Below are 23768 nucleotides of genomic sequence, written 5' to 3'. Positions count from 1 at the left end.
TATCAGGAAACATTTATTGGGCACTAGTTGTCATCAGATAGTGTGTGGCATTTGCAGAAGTGCAAAGAACGGTGCAAGGCAGGACTGAATCTGTAAAATTCACAGTCTGTCTAGAAAAAAGGGCGAAAGGTGAGTGAATAGACAGTTTCTAGGTTAACACCATTTAGGTAGTTAAGAAGGTTGGGGGGGAAAAAAAGAGCTGTGGGAAGAAAGGCAGAGAGGGAGTTCATTGGAGTAGATGACAAGAAGAGAAAGCAGTAGAAGCAGTGTGTGTCCTTTGACTAATTCACTGGCTCCCATGGAGCCCAGTGGGGCTGTGCTTAGCAGAATGATTGGTAAATATTAGTGACTGATATTTGACGGGATTAGCCATTATTACTTTTTCATTTAAAATCATACTCATTATTTCTGTTGTCCAAAATTAGCATGGAAATTAGTATAATTTAAATGTTTTATATTTCCAGTGATTTTACATCAGGTATAATAATGGTATATCAAGGGATAAGTCTCTTGTTATCCTAACTTTAGAAACCCTTGAATGAGATTAGGAAGTGATCATCATTTACATTTATTATACTTTGCATTTAATGAGCTTTAGCTTTTAACTCTAATTTGCTTCTTATCGCATTCATCAAAGGCAAACTATTTAGAAACTAAAACATCTCTGTCAGTTGGAATTTTAATGAATTAAGATGAAATGAGACAGTATTAATTGGCAGTTGTTGCTGCAGGGGAAGTTTCTAGATCTTCTAAGTGATACCAATTCATCTCTCCATCAGAGTTAATTTGTTTGATTTAATTCTAAGGAATACACTGACTATTTCCTTACACTATTCATATTTATATTTTTATTGAAGTGTAGTTTAGTTCTATTGTTCTTTCACTTAGATTCTCAATTCCATTTGAACTTGATTTAATTTGATTGCTAATCAATTTAAGCACCGTTTGTATAGTTGACTTATGATTCGTACACAAAGCTAATCATTTTATTCACCAATAACTTTACTTATTATGTTTTTTTTCTTTTTTCCTCAGATATAAATGAATGTGAAGCTGAGCCTTGCAAAAATGGTGGAATATGTACAGACCTTGTTGCTAACTATTCCTGTGAGTGCCCAGGTGAATTCATGGGAAGAAATTGTCAATACAGTAAGTATTAGTATATATATATATATATATAGAGTGTATATATATATACATGCACAAAGTTTTATTTGCATAGCCTGCATTTGTTATAGGAACTGAGTTGACATCAATATAGTTTACTTCCAGAATTCATAATTTTTTGAAGTGGCATATTTAATATTTGTTGTTTAAATGTTATTAAATTCCAGGATAGATCTCAGGGCATGATGGGCACAGGAGTGGTCACCCTGTGGTCTGAAAGTAGGGCAATAGATCCTCAAACCCCAAGTGTATCTCTCTCATCATTACTATTTTGGCTTTGAGTGTGTGTGTGACCTAAATTTTCAGTAGTGTTGGTTTAGACAATACAGGCAGCACACTATGCCCAGATAGCCTCTATCACAAGGAAAGGTAGGGGTAAAGGAGGATTCATGTTGAGTTGAACAATATATTAGTAGAAATTGTACACACATTTTTTCTTCTTGGAAACCTAAGCCAGTCTCGATATTATAGATCAAATGTTAGACCGATAATTTACCTGAAGTGTTAACAAAGAAGAACAAAGCACTCCTTTATTCCCATAAACAAACAAAGAAAATACTAGGAAAAGATAGTAACAGATTTATAGTCTCATGGGAGGAGACCAGAATTGGGCACAAATATATATTAATGAGAACAATAATGATATAGTTCAATAACTATATATATATATATATATATATATATATATATATATATATATATACACTTCATAGTACTACTTCTTTGATGTGTATGCTATTAGAGATCACAATACTATAGAATTCAGAAGGCAAATGCAGAAACTGGCACCTCGGAATTCAGATGCAGAAACTGGCACCTAGGCTATGTCCAGGCTATCACAGTTAGTGACAGAAACAGACATAATCTAGGATTAGGTCTTATGATTCCAAGTTCAGAATATTTTCCTCTAAATTGAGATATCTATTGATATGGAGTTTTGAACAAGATCAACACAAAAGCACACTACACCTCCTCTCTTATACACACTCCCCACACACACATATATACTGCTGCTTTTTTTAGCCATAGTAACATTTTTATTTCTCACTTTTCTTCTCTTCCTTTCCTTTGACAATGGTAATTTATAAAACATAAAAAAGGAAAATTATTTAAGAGTTTCATTGGGTTGTATATATAATCAAAACGATGATCTAGGAATGCTTATTACCCTAGCTCCAAAATTTTTTTAATAGTGAAATTCTGAATATCAAAGAAATACCTTGGTTGGGGAAATTTTTTCTAAGCTTAAAAATCATTGGTGAAGGACAGTGAGCATGAGTTGATGAAGATGCTGCAGGCACTGATAGATGGAAAGAAAGGTTGGTCATCGACAAATAGCCACCCAGCCAACGATCCTAGTGACCTTCCTACTAAGCATGTAACTAACCAGCCATTAGATGAATTTAATTTCAACTGGTCCTTGGCTTACTCCAGGCATAGTTCTTGCACCCTTCTTAAACTTATATTTATGGGTCTTGAAAATATCTGCCCAGTCAGCACTGGAAGTTGTGTTAAAAAGCATCCTCCTAAGGGGCCTGAAAAAGAACACTTTGTTAATATGATGAAGAACAACAATAGATGGTAGTCGACTACTTGACTTTGATGCAGCAAAAACAGAGATCTGGTGCCAGAATGAAAGGCTGTCAGGGAGCACTGGAACTTGGAAAGATCTTAAAACTATGCCTGGATAAGAGCATGTCCAGGTTTGACAAGGCCACCCGTAGGAGGACTGGCAGGGGAGAAAGAAGACGAGACCTTCGAAGAATTGTTCAAGGGACATGTCATGAGAATCCTCCTTAGGAATGAGAGCCTCTCCATGGTGGTCAAACCCTCGCTATTTGAGTGACCTTAAGAAGTAGTGTCTGAAGTTATAGACAACCTCCTCTCCTAAAAAAGGAGATCTAAGACTTGGAGTTATTTATATGGCCTTGCCTTCCCCCATTCTCTCTTCATACTGACCAAGGAGCAACTAGACACCAAGTTACTTGTTTGCATGTTGAAAATGAAAGGAGACCTGGATGTGAACTAGTCATTGAAACCAATAACTAAAGCCTGCCCATCCTCCCATCAGAGACTTTTGCTGAGGTCACCACCTCTGAAAATACCTTAAAGAAAGAACCTTATTGATTATGGAAGGATGTGTTGAAATAGACTTTGATAAGTGCCCCCAGTTTGTGCCTAATAGATTTCAATCAGTTTATGATAGTGTGTTTACTGAAATTCCTTGGTTTTCTTTGACTTGGTTTTACATTCATATAATATTTATATTTAAATGCAGATTTCTCTTTGAACATGAATGTGATAGTGAGGTACTACCCTTAATCCATCATATGCTCTGACATCCTCCCACATCCTCTGTCATCTCTGTGCCCCAGTAAAGAGAACACTTGTGGCACACTTGTAAGAGTTGCAATAAATTAGGATTCTTACTCTTTGTATTGTCTGTTAGATGGCTCTGCCTTTTTCTGTGACTTCACAGAGTTTTTAAAATTGATAAATGAAAGTGCATTCTGCTCCAGAGTTGATTTAGGTCTACACACTGAGAACTCTGAGCATTCACTCATGACAGTGCACCTAGAAACACCTGCAAGTTGTAGGTAGTGCCAGCTCTGAGCTGACCGAGGTGAGGATCTTCAGAGTTGACATGATATAGATTATAACCACTGTGCCAGCTTCCACTCTTTAGTGAGATGGATAAACCTTTTTTCTGGGCTTTGTATCATGTCCCATAGGGACACCATTGGGTTGGCTTCTGCCTGCAATAACGGTAGAGAAGCCATTTGCTCAGTCTGCTTTTTCAGGAGGAAGAGGGAAGGGAGAAAGATAGAGAATAACTACTGGCTGGGTCAGAGGATACCCACACTGAAATGCTATTATCATTGTGTTTAAATCCAAACTGCCTTTAGTCTAATTGTGGGCTCCTGCACTCATATTTGCTATACTTGAAATATTTTTTCCTTATTTTTACTGATGGATTAATTAAGTTCTGGTATATTTAAAGATGAAATCATTCTCAGAACCCCCCCCCAAAAAAAAATCATAAATAATGGCAAGTATTGCAAAGTAATACAATTGACTTGAACACTGAAATAGCTGTATAAAATAGTAAACAATAAACTGAGAAATATTTACAATATCCGTGGAAGGCACATAATACTTACCCTTAATATATTGTTTCTCTCAGTTCAATAGAATTGAATATAACAGAAAAAACAGCAGCAAGAATGTAAATAGAACTTCTCACAAAAAAAGTAGTCTAATATTTATATTATAGTAGTGCCTTTATTATTGTTTTTACAAATATTATGATCTTTTTTTTAAATAGACTTTAGTACTTTATGAACTGGAAATGAGAAAAGTATTTTAAATATCTATTTAATGAGAGCACTTGATATGTGAAGAAAACACTGGACTGACCGTGCACCACTCTGCTTCTACCTCTCACCATGTATCTCTACCCCTTTCTTTACTCAAGTGGAAAGCAAAAGATGAATGGCAGAAGCACATGGCAGTATTTGTCAACACAAAAGGATGAAGTCCTAAAGAGGAGCAGAGGCCAGCTGGCAAACGTTAGACAGAATATGGAAAAGACAAAGGGAGGGGAATGAGAGCTGTTAAGCCAGGGCTCCATGCTAGCTAATCGTGAGGCTCCCTGGAAGCTCCAACACACACACACACACACACACACACACACACACACACACACCACGTACACGCACACTCACTCCATAAGAAATTTGTCTTATGAGTAGAAAATTGTAAGGCAAAAGAGGTGATAGTTGTTTACAAACATAAAAGCTCCCAGGAGACATTACTTAAGAGAAATCCTTCCCGCCTTCTGCCCGTGTTCCTCCCACGGTCTATTCCTAACCCAGCTCTCAGAGGGAACCTGTGAAACAGTCAGAGTGCATCATCTCTCAGCTCAGAATCTTCTACTCACTGCTGACTGCCGACAGTGAAAATTACAGTCCCATTCCAAGGCCTGCAGGACCGGCCTGGACTTCCAGCCTTTTCCCTCACCTCTCTGACCGCATCACCTGGGAATCTGACTTTCTTATGCACTGCTCCTGCCTCTAGCAGGTTCAGGCACTCACCTGGCACATTCTTTCCCAGAGCATTTCCTTTTCTATTTCCTTTTTTCTGTAATATTTGTATGAATACTCCCACACTTCCTTCAGGTTCTTGCATAACAGGCACCTATTCAATGAGGCTTTCCCTGACCTCTCCACTTCCTTACCATAACACCCCAAAACACACACTCAACTCCTTCTCTGCTGTAGTTTTCTCCTTAGCATTAATCACTAACATATATTTTTACTTTTAAATTTTGTTTGTTGACTAATTCTCCAGTAGAGAATATACTCTATGAGGGGCAGATTTTTGCTGTTCCAATCACAACCACCTAGATAGAACTGGAAAATAATAAGTGCTTGACAGATATTTGCTAAATGAATGAATGAACCTAGCACTTTGAGTTCTTCATGCATGGGTAAGATATCTGACATTTCAGTGCCTTCAACCACTATCAAGTTCTTTTTTTGCCCGACTTTCTATTTTTAAGTTGTATTATAAAGCTGCTTTTGCCAGAATAATAATATGTAAACTGGTACTCACAAAATAATATTACAAGTTGAATTGTTTCCCTTTGACTTGATAGGACCTGTTATAATTATATTTTGCAATGTGGTTATGCAGATGGATTTATAATCAGAGAGATAAACAGGGAAGTTGTTTCTCTTTATATGCCAGTTCTGCATGCAGGCATTTTGATAAATGATCTTAAATCACTTCTTTATTTCTCAATTTCTCATGCATATCAATTAATCAATAGACATGTGAATGCAAGATGTTTATGTTGATTGCTACTTGAATAAATATTATATAAAAATCAAAGTGATTTATTTAATGTAATGTATATATTTAATTAATATAGCTATTCAGCACTTTATAAAGAATAAATTTATATCTAACCTTATCTGTTTTTAACATGGTGCTCAATTATGTGATAATAATATTATATAAATCATTTATTAAACATTTTCAATAATAGTATAATTATATCAAATGTTAATAACAAATGTTTTAATACTTGGAAAAATATACCTCTAATAATTATGTTTATAAGTTGGTGAGGAGAGTAATATTATCATTTAAAGAGTTTCAATTTAGGTTTCTAAATAACCTATCTTTGAATTGGGGCAGATTTCAGTTATTTTTTATGTTCATTTTTTATTCATTAACTGGGATTTGATTACATTTCACTATGTTTTATTTTAATTTAAGTTACTTTTGATTGATATGTGAAAATTATCTTAGTGTTCCCATAGTATTTATAATAATATTCCAGCAATTGTTCTAATTAGAATTTTAATTTGTATTTTCTTGTTGCTTGTAAATGACACACACTCCAGTGTTCAGACAGCCCTTTTCATAAACAGCTTGCAAGGAAAATGCTGATGAACCGGAATGGGAACCTATTCTCAGAAGAACAGATATGCTGCGCCATGTGCATTTAACGGAACGTGGTGTTTAAGTACATGCAGTGGAAATTGATAGCACTTTACTTAACTCATCTAAAAATAACTGGGATTGTTTTCATTTATTGGACTATGTGGCCCACAGTAGACATCTACAGTTCCCCCCTGGGTGTTTAAATGTAACATGATTAAGTTTCAGAAACGGTACTCAAATTCATTCCAGTGCCGCTGCTATTTGTGGAAATTAAGATAGTTTCCAAGGGAGCTCTCATAATGCAACATCCCCAAATTATTTTGCTGAAAAGTATTAAGACTTATATGATTTCAGAGGATTTTAATAAAAAATGAAAACTAAAATCTTCAGCTGAGGATAAAGTGGTGTCACCAAATGTCAAAATTATCCAGGTTTTTAAAAATTTAATAAAGTAACCTAAATAAATCCACAACCCTTTCCTTTAAGAGTTCTATCTATAAAGTTAGATATATAGAACAAAGGCAATAATTCATGTGCATATATTTTGAAAACTATAAATATTGTCCTTGCTTCATTTTTTGAGCAGCTGTAACTATTTAGGCCTTTTTTACAAGTGAGCTAATATTTACAAATACACAGACATATACAATATATGCTATACAAGTGTCCATGTGCTCTTCAGTGTTCACTGCCAAGTACATTTGTAAAACTGCAGTCTTAGTGAAAATTGATAAAATAAATTATGTGATATGTATTTTTCTATGCTCAACACTTCATTATTGCATTTGTAAAGTCAAATCTGCAAATAACTATAAACACTCAACTGTATCTTAATATGTTGCCACCAATTGTCATATGATAATGTTGATGTTATTTTAGACTTTTAACTTATCATGTGCCAAGCACTCTCCAAAGTACTTTAAATATTTATTCATTTAATCCTCTTAACCACCCTTTGTATTAAGCTTTATTTATCCCTGGCTCCATTTTACAGAGAAAACTGTTATGGAGCAATGAAATGATTTGCGTAGCTTCACTGTTACTAGTGAACTAGAGCCCGGCCTTACCCCAGGCATTGCAGGGGCGTGATGACCTGGCCCATGTATGGTGACAAGAACACTTGATTACACTGTGTACTTTAAGAACACTTGCACTCAAGAAAAATGTTTCAAAAGAACATGGGCTTTGCATACATATAGAACTGGGGTCTCAACTCTGGAACTCAATGTGTGAACAAATTAGTTGCTATTTCTAACCCTCACATTTCTTATCTGGAAATGGAATTAGTAATATCATTTGTTTTACATGGATGGATAGATTAAAATTAATAGTATATATAAAGTACCTAGGAACATACCTAGGCCGATAAATGTAAATAAGTTAATAATTGCATAAATAAAAATAGGCAAACATATATTTGAGTTATTTGAAAAGCCGATATTAATGAATCCCACTTTTTGTTATAAATTTATAAAATTTAAAGTTTTTATTATATGCTCAACTTGCCTATCTATAGTGACTATGTACTTGAGAATAACTTGTGTAGACTTCAATTATAATGCTTTATAAGTGCATAACTTTAGGAAATCCTGTGATATTAAAAAAATATTTAAATAAAGAAATAATATTAATCCAACCAAAACCATTATAGGAAACGGGAGTTGCTTTGGTTTTTGAAAAATATTATATCACAATGTACTTTTGAATCACAAAGACCTCATATTATTTTTTAATCTATGTCTTTATGTTCATAATTATCATAAGGCATCTCTGTTACTATTTGATCAAGTATTTTAATGAATGGTGAACAGAAACTAACCATGAAAAGACAATTATAGTGTTTCCTTACCCTATTTAGACAGTCAATAATTACATATAGTTCTATACCATAAAACACTGAATTTATACTCTTGTACATTCAGGTGTGACATAGTTAGAAAAGCAAAAAAGATATTCTGATATTAAATAGTTTTTAATCAGAAGTATTTATAAGAAAATCAAAATTGAGATTACTTCCCACATAAATTTAATACAAAAATAAACAAGTCCAGTATGAATCTATTCGATTATATGATCAAATGAAGTAGCCACAAATATTTATTGTTTTATTTTCTTAACATAATTATGTAGGGTGTTTTGAGAACATGAATGAATGAATGAGTTCATTCACCAGATTACATCAAAGAGTAGCCACCATCTACAGCTGGGGCAACATTGGTAATTAAAATAAATTCAGTTCTTACTCTCATGGAGTTTATAGAGTGTGAGATAGAAAAAAAGAATTGCTTAAAATCTAATTATAAAACAGGGCGAGTGCCATGCATGATAAGAAGACAGAGCTGGGGCAGGGGTGCTGCTTCTGTTTGGGGATTTAAGGAAGTGACATTTGTGCTAAGAAAGACCAGAAGAATAGATAGTAGGCACCAAGCAAAAATCAAACAAGAAAACACAGAAAGCATGGTGGGAATGAAGATTTTTAGAGAGGGACAATATGCTTAAGGATAAACAGATCCTTGGTCCATAGAATCTTAATATTTACTGGATAATTTGATTATTGCATAATTATAATGTGATAAGGTTTTTAGGATAATCATTTACTTACCTTTCAGGCCTTGACAATGTGGAGTCCAGATCAGTCAATGAACTATGTATAGTGATGGATGTTACTAGACTAATTGTGGTGATTATTTCACAATAAAGGCAAATATATATAAAAAAAAAAAGACCACTTGATAACAACGAGTATTTATATATTAAAAAGCTACCTTACAAACTACTTCGATCTACAACCACAGACACGTTTAAAATACCAAAATACACTCTAACTTTTATAAATCTATCAAGAAATCCAAGAAAAATAAAGAAAAGTAATCATTAACTCTAATCTTATTTTCATGTAAGATAAAACATACCCATTTTGTTTTAAAAATTTGAAATGGCATGCCTTCACAATGATTTTTGTCTTTAAAAGCATCGCCTAACTAAGATTACTTTCCTAAAATACATAAAATAGGACAGAAGGACAGCTTACCTCAGGCTGCCACCTTTTGTGAACATAGTATAAATAAATAGACTATGAATTGATGAAAGTTTTATATTCATGGTTGATTGTACATAATGTTACCCTGTTTCCCCGAAAATAAGACAGTGTCATATTAATTTTTGCTCCCAAAGATGCGCTAGGTCTTATTTTCAGGGGATGTCTTATTTTTCCATGAAGAAGAATACAGTACACATTTATTGTTAAATGAAAATAAAGGAAATTTATTACCTGTATACGGTATGGTAGTATGGTAGTTGTCAACACAAACCAGACAAACTGTGAATCATACAGTATCAAGAATTTACTCAATTATTCAATGACAATCATGTCATCATCTTCTGGAACGTAATCATAACAATCCAATTCCTGAATTTCCTGGTGAGTTCTTGTGACTCCATTTCTTTCAGAATCAGTGGACCAAATCTCTCATGTTTAGCCTAGGAGGGCCTTATTTTCAGGGGGATGTCTTATATTTCACTCAGAAGGAAACCTGTAAGTAGGTCTTATTTTCGGAGGATGTCTTATTTTCGGGGAAACACAGTAATTCCAAGGTTCACAATATTTAAAATATGCTCACAAATATACACAGATATAAATGCAAACAATCATAACTATAAATATTTGAGAATAGATACTGATTATAACAATTTTACACATTCTTTTTAAATATAAAATCAGTTTATCAAAACAAATAAACAGAATACTTAGCAACTTTATCGATAGCCTTCAAGGGAGAAAATTATTTCAGCATTGCAGCAGAAGGAGGTCTTTGCAATAATAAACACACACAAAATTTGACTCAATGACAAAACCAAATTGGATTTTCTGTATCTGACACAGAAGATCCATCTTCAATCAGATGCCTCTGGGTATATTTTTCCAAATGTTGCCCAGCATTTTTGTACAGACATATTATACTTTAAAAGTTCACCCACCATACCTTAAAGTGATAATCTAATAAAGGAGAGACAGAAAAAATATCAGCAAAAATTCTCAAATAGACCCCTAGGACTTGCTAAATGCCTCTAACAAATTGAATCAGATTCTCATTACCTGACAGTTTGTTATTTGATTGCAAATAATTACTGAAACATCCAGTAAAACCTTCTTGATTTCCAAATTATTAATTCCTGTTATGTTTTAAACTGCAAATGTTCAGGGATTAAAATTTAGTCTTGCATTTATTCTCCAGGCTAAAACTCTACTACATATTTCCTATTTCAAAGACAAAGAAAGATGAAGCAGGCAGGGAGAAGGGGAGTTTGGGAACAGGATAGGATAACTTGATACCACCCTCATAAAATTTAAAATTGTAAGGCATGATTGGAAAAATATCTCTCAACCTTTAAAAAATGGAGATGAGATAACCCAATTACAATATGTATAATATAGAAAAACAAAAATTTGTCTTTAAGGAAACTATTAGAAAAGAAGTCACCCTAACACTTTATTGGGAACATGGTTATGATATATTATTTGGGTCAGTAATTAATTATCCTCTGCACATGTTTACATAGCATTGTGGGGTATTTAGGTGAACTTTTGGATCTGAATATCAAGTGAAGCTGAAAATCGTTATTTCCTAATGTGGATGCTATAGGTGCAAACCACAGTGGTTTCTGCCTTTATCTCGTCCACTGAACAGCAGAGATAAATGCTTTTCTCACATACAAGAAAGGAAAGAACATAAATGGTTTCTGATCTTTTGCTAAATGTGCACAATTTTTTTTTTATGATTTCCTGAAAGCCCAAGGATTTCAAGTAGTTGCAATAAAATCTTACTGGCCACCCTGGAGATAAGTGGGGTAGTGCCCCTTGCTGCATTTTTCAATCCTAGCAACTGACTTGGAAGCGATAGCTTCCAGCTGCATGCAAGACAGAGAGCTATGTGCATGGATGGGGTTTCATCTTCAGAGCAATCTTCTTCCACCCAAGGATAGGGTCACAACAATGTTCCTTCCTGCATAGGCACCTTGAATTGTATGTGCATCTGGCACGTGCTGCTAAGGTAGTACAGATAGTACAGCTAGACATTAAAATGCAGGTGCTGGCTCAGCAAAGTACGGCGGTAAAAAGAGATTTGGATTTAGGGATCAGATGAGAATGGTGAAGTGGTAAGGTTGAATGTTAATGCCAAGAGAGAGAAGCACTAGATTGTTAAAGATAGAATTTAAGGCAAGTAAAGAACTTCCATCTGCAAAGATACAAAAAATAAATAAATAAAAAATAAATAACCTAAAAGAGTAATCAGAGAAATAGAGAATAAAGACTTAAAGCAAGAGAAAAAATATTTCAAAACAGAAGCTGGTCAAGGAAATGAATTGTTAAAGAATACATTTTGAACTTGGAGTCTCAAACCTTTGAGACTAAGTAATTGCAGTGGGTGGTTGAAGAGCATCCAGCCTGTAGCCATTTCAGACTGAGCAGGTTCTGAGGAAGAAATAACAGCCACAGACCGCCCTTCTCAGGTTATGGTGCACTCTACTTTGAGCGTACCTTAAACCCCAAAGAGCCATTAAAATGGCCAAGGACCTAAAAATAAATTCCATAATAGTTACCTTAATAGCTTTATCTGGTCAATAATACACATACTTTATAGAGCTCCAAAGGGAATGGACACATAAAGTACCCAACTTAAAAATAAATTGAACTTGAGGAATATGATTCTATAAAAAGAAGTCGAACCAGAGCAAAGTCAATAAATTCAATACTAAAATTCAAGGAAAACAGGAGCAGGGACAAAAAATAAACTATTCTGACAAGAAGTGGATAGAACTATAGTTATATAAGGGAGCCTATAAATACTCAGCACTATTATCTAACTACAAAACACCCAGAAAATGTAACTGCAGCTCTTAGCTCCAGGAAACCCAAGGACATCTGTGGTGGTATCTCCAAGATGAAATTCACTTGATGTTCTCTCTGGTACACTCACTCCAGCAAGCACACAATTTTGTAACCATCCATAAAATGACTATTTGGCATATAAATATCACCACATATCCACTCAGCAGTAACTTAATTATGCCATTTTCTTTCCCATTAGAATTAATTCTGAATTCTGCCATTGTTAATAGTTTCAGTTTAACAGAACATGAGCACTGTGCAATAAGGATTAACATAACGACTTTCTCAGTCCCACCCTTTAACTACTTAACATAAAATTTTAACCTAAGGTACAGGACCTGAAGGGATGGGTGGATAGAAACCAAAGGGTCTGTATCCTTTGATGAAAAAAAATCATATGCTTATTTTTACTAATGGCTACCTAAAAATTAGAATTACAAAGGTGGACAAAAGTGAGTCATAGTATTAGCAGTACCAATGGCTATCATTAATAGAAACCACAGATATTCTCATACCACATGATACATACGTGGAAACATAATTACACTTTTCACTAATGTGAAACTATAGTGGAATAAGTCTATTGTTTAATATGTTAGTAGAAGACACTTATTACAATATCACACATTTTAAAGTATTTTGATAATTATGTTTTGCTTCTGTTAAAAGCTTCATCAGACTGATAAAAGTATCCATAGCATAGAAAAGGTTCAGAATCCTGAGTTAACAGCTTATTGGTTTCAAAAGATATTTTTTCCTTCTGTATAATATGGATGAAGCTTTGAAAATTAAAGATATAAATGAGCCATTATCATGGAATGTCTATTCCTGGACTTTCCGCTAAGTACTGCTCTCTAGCTCCATGTGTAAAAGTAGATACCATTGCAGACGATGCTCGTAAGCTACATTTTTATCATGGGTTTGCAGAGGAGTATCAATAGGGTTGTGTTTATGAACCCATTGCTGCTTCCCACCAACAGTACATGTTTAGAAAGTTTATATCATACAGTGAGGTGACATAGTCTAAGTTACCAATAGACACTAACTTGTATTTAAAGACCAGGGGAGATAAATGTACCATTATTAATAGTTTAAGTTCAACACAACATGAGCACTTTCTGTGAACCCATTTTTTTTTTCAATCTTGTAATTATCCCTCAAATGTTTGCTTCTTATATGACCTAAAAGAAGGAATTTTGTCATTCTGGTTTACTATAACAGCTGTAGGTTTGCTTAATTGTAGTGCATTTGGTTATGCCAGGAATATGGGAATAAGAAATTATTAAAGTGAATAAAAGTACCCTTAAGAGAAAAATAAACATAAATCATATATATCTTCTCATTTCTAAAATACCTTCTTTTTATTTGAACATACTAATGTCTCTGAAAGTATGAGGCATCTTCAATTCCTACAATGATATTCACAATGGTACACAATAATGGGGCCTTTGTCTCACTGAAGTCTATTAACAATAACACAGACATTTACATAACATGACCATTCCAAAAATTGTACTGCCAGCAGGCATTTATATCTAGGCTAAGCCATTCAAGTAATTATTTTTAGATATATAGAATAAAATTATAGATTAATGCTAAAGCAAGTAGTGCATAAATTCAGGTTGTCCAGATGTATTTCCCTTAGGGGGTATGAATACTTTACCATTATTTATGTCAGGCCAGATCTATAGAAGCCCATGTGTTTCCCCAAATATTATCCTACACAAATGTGGACATGTGTTTAGAATAATTAAAAACTAATAAGATTATTATGCAGCATTTCAAACACACACACACACACACACACACACACACACACACACACACACCTACCTTATTTGAAAAGTAGCTCAGTTATCGTAGGCACAATTACCTATCAAGAAGTTCTTAGTGAGCATCTCTATGCCACTTAGCAACAGGTGATAGCATCTCTAATTGTCCACTTAGAAAACTGTTGACATTTCACGTGCTTTGAATGACCCTTTGGTTTTTTTAAACATTTTTTTTCTTAGTACAAAAGTAATGTATAGTATATCTAAAAAAGAACATTTAGAAAACACAACATTAATGTTTTAATTTCTTTTTTTAAATGGAACTTAACTCCACCACATGCAGCACACTACCAAAAGGCTATGCCTATAACATTTATTTCTTGTTACTTTATTCTTTCTAGTGTCTTTCTTCTGTGTGTCTAGTTGTCCAAATCCAATTTCAGATCTAAAGTTGTTTTTTTAAGAATAGACATTCTCTTCAATGTATTTTTTTCCTTGTCTCTGGAATACCTAAAATCTCTGCTTAGACAAATTGGACATTTGACATCAATGGGCATTTGAATGGCCAAGATGTACTTGAGTATAGTAAGAATTAGAGAGAGAGAGAGAGAGAGAGAGAGAGAGAGAGAGAGAGAGAGAGAGAGAGAGACCAGGGAGGTGTGCCCCTTTATCAGTTTGATTAACATAAAACAATGGAAAGTAGGTTATCATTTATTTAAACATCATGAACAGACCAATATATACATTTAATTCAAATTTAAACTGAATTTTTCAAAATAAAAATATAAGAAAGATTTCATAGGGTTGGTCTTACACTTAACAGCAGAGAAGTGAAAAGGAGTTACTGATTTATATTTTATTCACAATTTCTCTATTCCCAACAATATAATAGTACTTCTAGTTCTGAAACAACAGGAGCTAACTAGTCAAGGCTGCTTTACTAGTAGAGTGGATTTTTTTTTTTGTATTCCACCTTAACCAGAGAATATTAAAATAAGTTAAAACTTGCAAATATCATGTTGGAGTTGATAACTGATGTTATTAATTAGTCATGCTTATGAGAAATGGGAGTTAAAACTGAATTTCAAAGTGATTGCAAGGTATGTAGAGTCAACATAATCAATACATTTATTTATGTTTACTTTTAAATCTGTTAGCATAGGCAATTATCTTAAATTTACATTAATGTGAATATGATATACTGGGGAAATCCAAGTTTATATGCATGAATGCTTAATTTGTGTTTCCTATTTGTGTTAGGATTATTGTGCACCTATAATACAATGCTATTGGAAAAAAATTCAATAGCAACCACAAAACAATCCTGGGTTAGATAAATGTTCTTTTTAAAAAATATATTTTATTGATTTTTTACAGAGAGGAAGGGGGAGGGATAGTTTGAAACACAGATGAGAGAGAAACATCAATCAGCTGCCTCTTGCACACTCCCTATGGGGATGTGCCAGCAACCAAGGTACATGATTACCTTGACCAGAATCAAACCTGGGACCCCTCAGTCCACAGGCCAATGCTCAATGAGCGAAACCTGTGGACTAGATGCAAAGTTCTTGATAAATTAATAATAAACATTTGGGAAATTATCTATAAACTCTTTACTTTTGTATTCTAAATTAGACAAATGTGATATGTACCCAGATGCTAATTTTATGTTTAAAAATGTTAACATTGAAAACCAGTGTTTTCACACTTTATGCTGAAGCATTTTGTTCAACTGAGAAGGATGGCCTGTGCCTAGTTGGCACTTTTAAAAGTGAACATTTGAAACGTTCTTATTTTGCAAAGAGAAAATAAACAGAAAAAGAGAGAAAAATTAAAGCTGGAGAAATCATTAAGGCCATTCATCACAGTCATTTTCTATAGGCCTCTAGTTATAAAATGATGCTAACTTGATTTAAGTATTTTGTTCAGTGCCGTCCTACATATCATGGTAATGGAAATATCTTTTGCTAAATATAATATATAGAAGACCTCAAGTTACTGCAAATTATGCATTCTAACTTAATAGATAGTCTAAGTCATTTAGATCAGAATATTAAAATCTTCTATGTATGAAGATGTTAACACTTATTTTTAGAAACATTTTACCTATTTTAAAGCTCAGAGTACTTGAAAAATATGTTTATTGTATGTAATTAGAATCTGTTTAGAACTACAATTGCATATTATATTTATACGAAGCACTGAATTGATCAGGTAATGTGTCCATTGTCATACGCCTTTTAAAAAATTGTTCACATAGTGACAAAATATTTGGGGATATTTTCAGTTACTAGGCTCAGTATACTTTGTCTTATTTTCAAAAGATCAAAATCAGATGAATTTATTTTATGAAGTGAATTTGAAAGTGACTTCCTTTCATTATAATGTGAAAACAAATCGATTCTAAACTAATGCTGAATTGTGTGTGTGTGGGTATCAATGTAAGTATATCTGATATGTAGGAGCCTGTCCATACACACATTTATGCTAACTTTTCTTGAATATACATAAATAAAAATAATAGGACAGACAACTTAAAAAAAATTAAGTTTCTGCTAAACTACTACCAGCTAATCATCATTTCGAACCTTAAAAGACTAAGGACTGAAATGTGTGTTATGCCTCTGCCTTGCACAGAGAAGTTCAAAATATATTTGTTAAATGTTGAATAAATATCAGTCAGTGTTATTTTCTTAATTCAATTTACAAGCTGTGGTAGAAACACAGATGAAGATGAGCACAACCCGACTCACATTACTACTCTTTCTACACTAATAAAAGAGAAACATGCAAATTGACCACCCCTCCGCTCTGCCCACCAGACAATCAGGAGTCAGTATGCAAATTAACCTAACAAAGATGGTGGTTAATTTGCATATGCAGGCATGGAGCAAAGACTGAAAACAGCACTGCAAAAGGGAGCAAAGTGGAGAAGGAGCGAGGCTGCAGAGAAAAGAGGGAGCAAGGCAGCAGAGACAGGAGGGAGTGAGGCAGTAGAGACTGGAAGGAATGAGGTAGGGGACACTGGAGGGAGGGAAGCAGTGGAGAAGGGAGCTAAGCCCCCCTGGAAGCCCTTCGCTCCAGCCGCAGGAAGCCCTATTCTTGCAGGAATAGGCCCAAGGAAGCCCTATTCTTGCAAGAATCTTCCTGCAATGGGCCTCTAGTACCTTTATAAACATGGTGACCAAATGTCCTTCTTGTCATTTTTTACTAGGTCCCCACCTTGCTTAAGTCATACACAGTAAACAGAATGGCCCCAGCATATCATATTATAATACTTATCAGGACATTTTGGTAATACCCTGTTTCCCCAAAAATAAAACAGTGTCGTATATTATTTTTTTCTCCCAAAGTTGTGCTAGGTCTTATTTTCAGGGGATGTCTTATCTTTCCATGCGCTAGGTCTTACTTTCGGAGGATGTCTTATTTTTGGGGAAACATGGTAGATATATCTAGGCCAAATCCTGGCTCTGTGACTTTAGGGAAACTACTTAACCTCTCTGAGTCTCAGGTGCTTCAATTAAAATTGGAAATAAACCTATTCCAGGGGTTATTTTGAGGCTTAAATGTTTGGCATATTTTCTTTGTAACAAATATGTGCAGGCTTCAATTTTACTCTTCAGGAATGTCTGTGAGAGAAAAGAAAGATTCATACCTTCAGAGCAGAGAAGTTTCTTTATTTTGCTTTCTGTATATGACACTTCCTAAGACAGTAGTATTATGCACTGTTTTCTTATATCTCAATATCAGATCTGAAAAAGAGTCAGCTAGGAGCTAAGTGGCATTTCATGATTTTCCTTCCACTACATCCCCTTTATGCCCTTGGAAATCTGAAAGAGTGAATATCAACATTTTTCTCACATTGATTGGAAAAATAAGTCATGATGAATCAGAAAGGTTATGCTGAAGATATGGGAAGCAGGTATTATTCAATTTGGGTGGAAATGGTTTGTTATTTTACTCTCAGTTATAGACTTGAGGAAATGAGATTTCTTTGATTATTGCAATGAAATTGCCGCCAGCTAAAACTTCATCTCCATCTAACCTAAAGATAGGATTACTCAGATATTAAATTGGGAAAGAAACTTGATTATAAAGGCGATTCTCAGAGTTGTAATCTGGTTTTTCAAAGAGTTAATATGAGATTTTCCATAGGAGATCCCTATTTTGTGCCACAATGAGGAAAAGTGCCTGCCAGACACAGACCAATTTTAAAAACAGATTATTTAATTAGTGATTTTTATTTCCAGTGAGTCTGAAATATACTGTAGTTTATATTTCCCCCAGGCAGAGATTTATCCGACAGTCTGAATGCTTTGGCGACAGAAATACCTGATGATGAATATGATAATAAGGACATGCCAAGTGAATGACATTTAGAATCATTTTTAGTAACTTTTTATGACTAATAATTGTGCTTGTGTTTGTATTTTAATTTTTATTAAAGAATATTTTGCATATAAAATGGAAAAAGAACTATCTACTTCCTGAATAAAAAGGTGATGCATGTAAAACCTGGCTGAGCATGTGTGTACTGGTTGCTAAGAAAATCAAGTCACCATTCTCTTTATTTGTATAGGAATTTTTATAAATGCTCGTACTTCTTCCATCTCTACTTTGGGGTAAATAACGTGCATTATTTTATGTGTGTGACTTGATTGCCTTTACCTGATTCCTGGTTGAGTCTATAAACATATAAGTAGGGTGATGAGCTATCCAATATGAGAAAAAATGGTAAGATGGAAGAAATTAATCTTATATAGTTCCAAAATGATAAAGCATTAAATTCTCTTTTGATTAACAGCTTAAGGAAAAACTTGAAATTTCTTTTGACCAATTTTCAAAATTTACAAGTTCCTAATGGGCAGTCATAAGATTATTTGTTGTTTAAAACTTTATAGTTATGGTATATTTTTAACGTAAGTTTATAAGAGGCATATTTATTTAATTAATCCTTAGGCCAAACTACATAACAATAATGTATTCTGTTTGAGCAGACTAGGGAATAGCAGATTATCCCATTATAGATATTTTGTTGATCATAGCAAATATTCTCTATTCATTTTAGCATCTGAAGATTTAAATCTAGGTTTAAGAGTTTTAAATATCTTTACTTTTCTGAAGTGTATGTATGCATTATTAGTTAGCTTTATAAATATTGTCTAATGAAAGTGAACATTTAACCTGGGGAGAATATAATACCAGGATCTAGTTTGTCATTGAATATAATAAATTTGAAAATAAGCAAAAGTTAAATTTTCTATTTTAATAAGCTGACCTATATTCATTATGTTATAAAACACATCCAGTATGACTCTTATGGATAAGGGGTAATATAAGAAAAGCTGGCTTAGCTTCTATAAGCTTAAAATAAAATTGTTATCCTGTTAAATTCTCCTACAATGTCTTTTCTATAAATTGATAAATTATCCTTTGTTTTAGTAGCTTTACATTTGTTTTGTTTTAAAATTCTCTATTGAATCATCCTTTTCAAAACTACCAAAGGCATTGCAAATACTATGTGCAAAGCCTTAATTATCCTTTCTCCTTTAGGAATGTAAAAGAATTCATCTTCTGGCTCAACTCTATCCTGAAAATGCTGGCAAAATATATGTTTGGTGTGTGTGTGTTGTTGTTGTTGTTATTGTTGTTGTTGTTGTTGTGTGTGTGTTGTTGTTGTTGTTTTGAAAGAGAAAAAAATATGTAGCTGAGGTTTTCACTTAAAGGGCAGACTTTTAAAAATCATTTTTAGTTCCCTTCCCCAAAGTCAATACTTCTCTGACTATATGGGCAAACCTATTTATTTTCTATATAACAAACATTCTATTTTTAGGAGTGAATGCATAATGTAGATGTCTCTAGGATTCAAAGAAATAAAGCATTTATTATGTATTTCCAGGTTCCATCTTGCTCTTCATCCTTTTTTTTTCCACCGACTTTTCAAAATGTTCTAGCCTTAAAGAGAGCCCATTATGCCATACCTTGCCATCTGCAACAGCTTCCTGTTTAATTTATCTAATTCCCTTTGACCCCTGGAACTCTGAGTCTTCATACTTGACCTGAGGTAACATCCAGTGTGAAGAAAAGAATAACTGCATTGTACAGAAAAAAAATAGCTAGATAGTAGATAGCTGATACTTGGATTTGGGACTGTGATTTATCTCTCAAATAAAATGAGTATTTGACATGCCAATAATATTACTTAAAACAAAACATCAGAAGTGGTCCTTTGTGGAACTTATCCTGATATGCATTTACAAAAAAAATCAACCAAACAAACAGACAAAAAGCTTGAAAGGTGTGTCCTCTGCATAGAAGTGCTGGAATACTTACATTTGGTATTCAACTCATGTCTTGAAGCAACTGAATCCCACCTTTAGCTTTACCTTGGCATTATACCTCTTTCAGATAGATCTTTTCTTGGAAGCCAGAATACATCTGCAGTTTTTGAATTGCAGGCTTTTGCCTCCATAGACAACTGTTTCATCAGACCATGTTGTTATCTTTATACTTGGTGGGAGATGAATTTGCAGACTAAGTGGAAGCCTGAGTACAACTCACTGAAATTTTGCTTGGCTGCAAAAGTGCATACATACAGCTCTTGAATATCCCATATGCTGCTCTCTTTGGAAAGAATGAATCTTAAGTAATTAAAATGCACTCTTCTTTTTCCCTGAAGCAACACTGTGTACCACAATAGGATGATAATTTCATTCGATTTCCTTTTTTACTTTCATAAATTATCTCAGTAAGAGTTTTAGTTTTTGAATACTAGAGTCCATAGGCCCTACTGTTTAAATAACACCAAATACCGGCATTCTTCATCAATATGCTAAAAAAAAAAAGTAGCTTCGAGGAATATGATTGGGCAGTTTTCTATTATAATTTAGCTTCTTCATGAGTTTAAGGTTTTCCTGAATTCAAAATAATTAATTTAAAACTGATAATATATCATAATTGACTTGAGATAACACAGTGTGAAGAAAGAAGCATAACCACATTTTACAGGAAAATAGCTAGATGGCTGATAATTGAATTTGTAATTTTATGATTGCTGTTTTTTATTGAAAGCCTTAAATTTCTCCTGCCTCCAAGAGCTAATTTTTATGTAGTTCAAGCATTCCAGCATACCAAGAAAGCATTTTGGATTTATATCCTCACCCAATATGTAGAATCCTTAGAGTGATCATATCTACATTCAGAAGATTAATTCAGTTTCAACAAAGAAAGAGAAGTAATTCACAAAAAGCAACAATTTATTTTAATTTAATTTACTTTAATCCACCATATTGAGAATAGAAAAATGTGTAAGGCACTGAGTTAAGTGCTTTGTAAATATAAATAATGCAAAAGGCATGAAATAAAACAAGTTTATTATCTAAGAGAAAAATATGCCCAAATAGTTGTTTGTCATCATTTATCTTGGATACCTTTAAGCTTTCCAGTATGGAAAATAATCTAATACAGTTTCTAATCACGTGAGGAAAATTCTTTAGTGGCCACATATCACAGGCTCAGTCTTGAAGGCAGTAAAGAAAATTAGCATTTATCTAGGCTAAGCAGTCCATCTGATCCAAACAAATAGCCTTTTCTCTAAGGTACACATGCATTTTATGTGCAACCCAAATAAACTTAACTAATTTTTGAAAACTGTTTTGATGATCTTGCGATAACTAGTTTTTCCAAACAAGGTGACTATGGCCATATGTGAAGTTTATACACTCATATAAAGAAGTATTCTCTAGGAGTGGAGAGAAACAAACACCACCAAGGGAATTTTCCCTCTCAGTCCTTTTAAGGTGATCACTCTCAGTGCCTTGACAGGGGGCTCATCCCAAGGGGTGCTCCATAGGAGTTTGTGAATGAGTGAGCCCGGGAAGGCTGTGTGCGCAGGTCCGCCTCCCCACTCTCACTGTATGCAGGGAGCTCCTTCGCCATCTCCTCATCTCCCACAGCCAGAGCAGTGCATCTAAGCTTTCTCCCTGATACCAGCCTATCTCACCCTTCCTGTCTTCATTCCCTCCCTGGTCCTCTTTCTTCTGACACCTTTCCTCAACACCAGAACATAATGGCCTAAGAGAAATGGCAAATGTTTGAGGGCTTAGAAGAAAAAAAAAAATCTTCCAGGCTTCTTTTAACTCTTGGGCCACAGTGTGAGTAATAGTAGCCTTGTTCTCGCCCTCATCGATTTTGAGCCTGGTCTCAAAACAACTCTAAAATAAAGCAAACACCAGGAAGAAAGGAAAGGCTGCCATCCAAGTGGCACAGAGAGAAGTGTATGCTGGAATCAGCATTAATTTCTGCAGTAATCCATTCGCCAGCACTTGTGTTCAGCACAATTATCGTGCTAAGCTAAGCACAGCAGAGGACTCCACTCCTGTAAGAAGATGAGATGCTCAGAGAAAGAGAGGACTGGAGATGTTTAAAGGAGATTTGTTTCTTTCATGGCTTTAATTCGAAATCCTTTCATTCTGAAGAGGTCTGGAGATGTAGATAGAGCAGATGAAAGCAGTATCCTGTTACGGATTCAGCAGTGCATCCCACTTATTTGAAAGGCTTAGTCAGCGCACTCAGGAACAAAATGGGAGACATCTTGAGGCAGTCCTTACTTGTCAGCTACAAGATCAATAAAATGCAGATGCCCTTCTTTGCCACACTCCAGAGGATGAGTTTGCAGAGTGAGGACTTCACTTGGAAGCTGTTTTATTCACAAGGACTTGGCAAAAGTAGGGAAGTACTCTGCGGTGGGCACGTGAGGCTTGGCCCCAGCTGGTCCAGCTGCTCTCCCTGCTCCCCCTGCAAGGTGACATCACGCACTCGCTCAGTCTGTGTGCACAGCAGAGCAGCAGGGCCTCCGGTCAGAAGGTGTTTCCAGGCCACGCAGATGATTCAGGCAGCGCAGTTATTTTAACTGGTTATATAAACGATGCTTTAAAACCTCTGGTAATCAATGTTGATTGGAATCCTTAAATTAGGATTGTTTTCAGATCTGACAGAAGCAAGCATGATAGCAAAGATGCACAAACGCAAATCTAATGATCAAAAATGGTGACTCCTGTATCCTCCTGCCATATTCGGTGCCGATCAGATTGCCACGGGGCCCACTCTGGGGATAACAGTAGGCAATTTCAGAAACACCTGCTGGCTGAGCGGCAGCCTTTTGAAAGAAGTAACCCACTGGACTGTCAGTTTGGGGTTTTTTTGGTTTTTTTTTGTTGTTGTTTTTAAACCATCATTTTTTTAAAATATATTTTATTGATTTTTTACAGAGAGGAAGGGAGAGAGATAGAGAGCTAGAAATATCAATGAGAGAGAAACATCAACCAGCTACTTCTTGCACTGGGGATGTGCCCGAAACCAAGGTACATGCCCCCGACCGGAATCGAACCCGGGACCTTTCAGTTCGCAGACTGATGCTCTACCACTGAGCCAAACCGGTTTCGGCTGCCAGTTTGTTTTTCATTACAAAGAGATGTCTTTCCTCCACT

At 34.7% G+C, this 23768-nt stretch overlaps 1 protein-coding gene across 2 annotated transcripts in view; it reads left to right on the top strand.

The window, feature by feature from the left end:
• The window catches only part of EDIL3 (EGF like repeats and discoidin domains 3), a 349377-nt gene that overhangs the window by 197853 nt on the left and 127756 nt on the right, over positions 1–23768 (top strand). For both annotated transcript variants that reach the window (XM_036410081.2, XM_036410080.2), the window contains one exon: positions 1036–1149. In XM_036410081.2, the coding sequence (XP_036265974.1) occupies positions 1036–1149 (114 nt within the window). The remainder of the gene's footprint in view (positions 1–1035; positions 1150–23768) is intronic.

The sequence above is a fragment of the Pipistrellus kuhlii genome, unplaced genomic scaffold (genome assembly GCF_014108245.1).
Source record: "Pipistrellus kuhlii isolate mPipKuh1 unplaced genomic scaffold, mPipKuh1.p scaffold_m20_p_4, whole genome shotgun sequence".
NCBI classification, from domain to species: Eukaryota; Metazoa; Chordata; class Mammalia; order Chiroptera; family Vespertilionidae; genus Pipistrellus; species Pipistrellus kuhlii.
This window is presented reverse-complemented; position numbering and strand designations above follow the sequence as displayed.